Raw genomic sequence first — 6,038 nt, 5'->3', positions numbered from 1 at the left:
GATAGTAAAACAAGAGTAGAATTTTCAAAAAGAATCATAATTCTGTCAAAATCCATGTTTGAGTTATGTGCATTGGGTAGCCAAGTCCAATTATGCTCTCATATACATGCACCTGCATGTGAAGTTTGGTTAAAATTCATCACGCATGATGGTCGATTTTAGTGTGTACGTGACAGAGCAGTCATTGGAAGAATTTTTGTATATTGATAATTTCTGTAAACTTCTCAGATAGAGAGGATGACTTCTTTCGATTTGATAAATATGTTTGTCAGAGCGAATTCTCGAGTCCGTAGCCGTACCTTGCTTTTGTATATATTGTTACCATAGTTCATGGATTAGTTGCCCAGGTCAAAGACCCGAATGTCTTCCGCAACTTAGCATTTGATTCACACACAGCTAATTTGATGCTTAAAAATGGTCAGATATGATTCCCAAATGTATATTTGAAGACCCTGCCGGAATAAACTCCACACCAAGGAAATATCCACTAATTTTATTTATATAAGTATCATTGTATGAAACAAAACAACACATTGTTAATAGATGCCGCTATTTAAGCAGAATGATGTCCATCATACCTTGGAGACGATATACGGAATCGGCTAAGTCTGGGACAGGAAATGTCGTGCTCATAACAGGGCTTCCCTTATTTAATCGTGGTATTTGCCAGTTCAAGCTGATACTCTGATGTATGTCAGTTTTCCCTGTTTATATTTAATACCTTGAAAGGGTATATAAAGCTATATCTAAGAAAAAACATTATAAAATTTATTAATAGTAAAATAACGTCGTTTCCATCTGACGGTGGATTCTCCAACGTTTTTTTTAATGAAAAATGTACAGAATAAAAAGCTACGGAACAAAATATTATGTCAGGCTATTTCAAGCTTTTTTAACCGTGTAATAATGACTTCGTGCATGTGCCTTTCGTGTTATTTAAGGGAATATACTAACACATTTCTGTCATGCATGAATTTGGAAGAATTCATTGATTGAAATGCCTTATTTGTAATGAGCATGCCCTGCTTTGAATTTAGAACAGTCCATTACTTAAAAGTTTAAGGCATTTGAATCACAATAAAAATACAAAATAAAAATGTGCAAACAACAGTACAGATCCTAGTCAGATTGCGTGGATGATCCGGTGTAATGTACATGTAATAAATTTTGACCCCATTAAAATGTCATTTTTCAATGTTGAGAACTGAACCGGGGCCATTTTTGGACGTTGAGAATAGGCCCTGCCTACTTATCAACAATAAATTTTGATCAAAAAGTCGTTGAGAAATAATCAATCGTTCAATTTTGATCAAATTAGGGTCATTTTATAACTTTTGTTAAATTTTACTTTTTTTTTACTTACATCTTTTAGTAATACAGAAATATAATGATGTACTGTATACCCTGTGATAAATATAATATCTTCCGAATTACATTGTCGCAATATGACCAAATTAAGGTTTGCTGAAGGTAATCAAAAATGTGCACTTTAACTTGTGACTAGTTTACAACTCTGCTACAAGTATGCATGAATGTAGATTAAGTATTGATATGTATGGATTAAGTATTGATATGTACCTGTGGGACATTAGTATACTTTAACTGACATGGACATTAACAGAAAGATTAGAAAATCTTTCAATTCCATTTTTTGAGACAACACCAATCTTTTTTCTTTTTTTCATGCATTGTAACATAATTGTGCAATATGATTATTTTTATGAGTTTATCATAAAATGCAAAAATATTTCAGATTTCAATTTTCTTTTTGTACTACTTGTAATGAAATTTATTTGCACCAACATACAGAGAATACAGAATTTACATTGCCTACTTATATTTATAATCTACAAAGGCAAAAGGCATTCTAACCTTTTTTTGGTCATATGGTCTAGTGCACTAGAAGTGCACACGGTGTGCACTTCTAGTTCAGCTCTAGTGCACTAGAAGTGCACAAGGGTGGGAAGTTTAGTGTGAACTAAACTGTAAGCGTGTGAAGTTTCAGCCCATTCTTTTCAATAGTTTAGAGATATCATGCAACATGTGCCAAAGTTTGACGGCGGCGGCGATGACGCCGCCCGGGCGACCTCTTCGATATTCTTAGAATAGTCGAATTTTTAGGGTAATATACAATAAAGCAGCAGTGATACTTGTTTGAAATGTTGACGGTAAAGATATAACTTAAGAAATAAAAATGGAAAACATATAACAAACATAATTCATTTTTCAATAAGAATTGAATATTTTCTTTTTATTCGTTAAAAACATATAACAGCACAAAAACAACAATAGAAATAACAGCAGCAACAAAGTAAAAAGAATAATCAACAAAAACACATAATTATACTACACATAAATACAGTGTACATGTATAATGATTGCAATCATATCCATATACAAAACGATGTCACTAAGTCTTCCAAAGTCACATTTCTGAAAAGAAAAAAATGAGGAAATATGTAAATAATTATAATTATCCGTATTATACGTTACGTAATTATTATCCTTCTTTACTTATGTACATTGTATTAGCATGTCAGTAATTTTTCCATGATAAATACAATTAATGATATGCAAATAGTTAACATTAAAAGTTATACATGTTTATAAATTTTCCTTACTTTAGATGGAAAGAGTCTTCCCAGATTTTACTTTACGGCATCTGGGCATAATAAGTTGTTTTTTTCGGCAGGAAGATGCTAGCCTTTCATTTCAATCAAATCCTTGATATTACCAAAATTAAATGTCCGCATTTTTGTAAGTCACATTTAAATACTAGTATATATCTTTCTTAAAACATTTTTTTAGAATTAAATAGCTACCTACATCTACTTAGATGTTGTAAGCAGCACGGCGTCTTGCTGCGTCATAAAGCTGTACGTCTCTACGTGCCTTCACGCTCTTTTCTCTTAAAATATCCTCGCGCATTAATTCTGCCATCAACTCTTTTTCAGCGGCAGTGTAGTGAACCTAAGAAAACAACAGCAAAATAAAGATTTCTGGGCAGGAAAATGTCGTTTAATTGATCAAAAAATAATTTATTCGATTACTATCAATAACAGCGGTCGAAATATACAATTTTTCTTCAGGAATTAATTTACTAAGGACAGCCGATGACTCGACTTTCGTCAATGGCTCGACATTTCTGAATCACTCGACTTAATTATGTCAATTGCTCGACTTATGTCAACCACTCGACTTATGTCAATGGCTTGACTTTGCAATTCACTCGACTTATGTCAATGGCTCGACTTTGTCAGTCACTCGACTTATGTCAATTGCTCGACTTATGTCAATGACATAACTTTGCAGTTCACTCGACTTATGTCAATCAGTCGACTTATGTAATTGCTCGATTTTGTCTATCACTCGACATACGTCAATGGCTCGAATTAAAGAAAAAACTTGTTTTTCGTGAGACAGACTAACTTGGTATTAGTACATGTATCTAAAGATTTAAATTATTTTTAAGTATCACATTTGTCATCAAATAGGCGTGAATCTTGGCATGGAACGGTATTAAAAGATTTTTTGTTTTCATTCTGGTCATGATGGCTCGATCATACAAGATTTATCCTTTGTAATCAGTCGTTTATTGTTTTACCGATAATGTCAAACCACTTTTTTTAGTGACCTACACATGACAATTATGCTAGTCTAGACGATTTTTTGTGGATATCGAAACCAGTGATCTTAACCGGTGTGTGTTGTCAATGAGCATAAAAATACAATGTTATTTTAAAACATAATTTAATTTGAAGTTTATCCTGTCACTTGTATCAATTTCGGCCCGATAACAAGGTGCCGTATATTTTTAGTGATCTACGGCACTTGATCACGTGGTATGCATGTTTGCCGGACTACTTTTCATGAAAAAATATAAAAACTGTCGTTAAATCTTCTGTGTGTAGAATAACGAATTTTGAAAACGTTGATAAAACTTTGTTTGTTTATTTTAATTCACTCTATAATTTTTTCTAGCGAAATAAAGAATATTAAAAGTGAAATAAATGTAAAACTTAACTCGTTCGCGACATTAAAATAGCGTACTTGATTTGATTGTTTTGCACGTGCTGTTTGGCGCTACATTGTGACGTCACGTAAACAATACTTTAAACGTCTGTACAGCGTTAACGACTGAATAAAAGATATTGGTGTTCGGATTCATTTTCTTAGTTAGACCATTTTCTTTCATTCTAGATAGTTTTGACAACAAAATTCGACAAAAAATTGTTTTTATTTATCAGATTTTTCAAACAAAATGGCGCCCTCAATGTGAAAATACACAGGGAGATAATAAGAACGGCGAGTGCATTGTTGTAGAAAAATTACGGCCTTCTTTGTTTATATAGAAACATTTCCGATAGTGTGATTACAGGTAGTTTGCCTAATAAAATTCTTTAAAAAAAACGGTGACAGGATAAATAGAATAACAGATTGGTGCCGTGGATGGAGAAAGTTTATCTGGCTCTGCTCTGGAATTTATTGGGTTCGCCTTCGGCTCACGCCTTCGGCTCACCCAATAAATTCCTCCGCCTCGCCAGATAAATTTCTCCATCCACGGCACCAACCTATTATTCTCTATATATCTACCTCCTCTTCGTTCTGGGTTGGGGTTACCGCCTCATCCAAAGCGTCTGCCAATCTTGAAGGCATCCTACTTGGGTCACCCGTGTTGAAATCAACAGTACAAGAAACACCTCCCTTTGTCATTTTTGACTCCTCGATTTCAGCTTAAGAAAGAGAAAATGAAGGGAATAAATAAGAATGATTAGTTAACATTCTTTATATGAATGATACTAAAAATTTGAAAGACGAATCAGTGCTAATAGAATAATGACGATGATGATTATGATGATGATGATGATGAATAAATCATAGAAATGCAACAAATTTTCTTTCTGTCCAAAGTAAACATGATTGAAGTTGATTGATTGGAACTGATATTAAATTATCATTATTATTAATATCATTGTTATTATTATTATTATTATTATTCTAACTTTACATATTGTTATTATTATTATTCAGAATAAGTATCTGGCTTACATTTAATTCAACATTTGTAAGGGACTGAATTACGAAGTGATTTACCCTCTTGCAGCTGTTTCACGATATCCTCCGGGTTGATCGGGTCCGGCGCCTTGCGTCCCGGTGAATTCCTTGAATTTCTCTTTCGTATTTCCGCTTCTGAGTAAGAAGGAGAAACGCTGTTCTTTTTAAGTTTACTCTTTACAAGACAACTGCCCATTTTGAGATTTTTTTTATTATTTTTATCTCACAAATCGCTTATGTGTGTCAAAACAGAAATGTTGCCGTGTATTACGTCAAAATGAACAACGTTAGGGTCAAAGAAACAACGTCAATATTACGTCATTACGTTAAACGTCATAAATAGAGGATATTGAATGAGTGTTAGTTAAATACTGAATTTATTGCACAGAGGCTCGCATAATATTATTTTATTCAACGAGTGCAATAAATTAAGTAATGAACTTACACGAATTTAATATTCTATTTATCACATACCCCAAATAAATACCGTTTAAAGTGAAATAAGAGTCATTTTTCATTGACGCGCCTATAGTATAACGCTAACATTTAGCGCGTCTTTACACTATGTTTGTATAACGCTAATGACGTCACGTCAAAATATATGCACGGCCGTGCAATACCATTTTTACGGAGTCGCAAAATCGGCACGGGTGTATGATAAATTACGTTAAACGTCATGACAAAACCAACATAATGGGTTTGCGACCAGCATGGATCCAGACCAGCCTGCGGATCCGTGCAGTCTGATCAGGATCCATGCTGTTCGCTTACAAACTCTATAACAAGTAGAGAAACCGATAGCGAATAGCATGGATCCTGATCAGACTGCGCAGAAGCCCATTATGTTGTCATGACGCGGCTCATATTAATTTGGTTTTGCTTTCCACATTATTTTGACATTGTGTTGATGTAATCTAGCCATCCGTCTAAAAAAAAGTTACTAAGAATTTCAATTCTTGCAAAAATCTGCACAGCAGGTATAG

The 6,038-nt window shown here is 33.7% G+C and overlaps 1 protein-coding gene across 1 annotated transcript; it reads right to left on the bottom strand.

Annotated features, from left to right (window-relative positions):
- Positions 1-2,276: 2,276 nt before the first annotated feature.
- On the bottom strand, positions 2,277-5,344 carry LOC132732425 (uncharacterized). Its single transcript, XM_060718841.1, has 4 exons — positions 5,095-5,344; positions 4,594-4,733; positions 2,827-2,970; positions 2,277-2,433 (listed from the first exon to the last, which is right to left on the bottom strand). Exons 1-3 carry the CDS (start codon positions 5,249-5,251, stop codon positions 2,833-2,835), a joined length of 435 nt encoding a protein of 144 aa, XP_060574824.1. The 5' UTR covers positions 5,252-5,344; the 3' UTR covers positions 2,277-2,433; positions 2,827-2,832.
- Between the last annotated feature and the right edge of the window lie 694 nt (positions 5,345-6,038).

The sequence above is a fragment of the Ruditapes philippinarum genome, unplaced genomic scaffold (genome assembly GCF_026571515.1).
Source record: "Ruditapes philippinarum isolate M1 unplaced genomic scaffold, ASM2657151v2 ctg4886_1_1_1_1, whole genome shotgun sequence".
NCBI lineage: Eukaryota > Metazoa > Mollusca > Bivalvia > Venerida > Veneridae > Ruditapes > Ruditapes philippinarum.
This window is presented reverse-complemented; position numbering and strand designations above follow the sequence as displayed.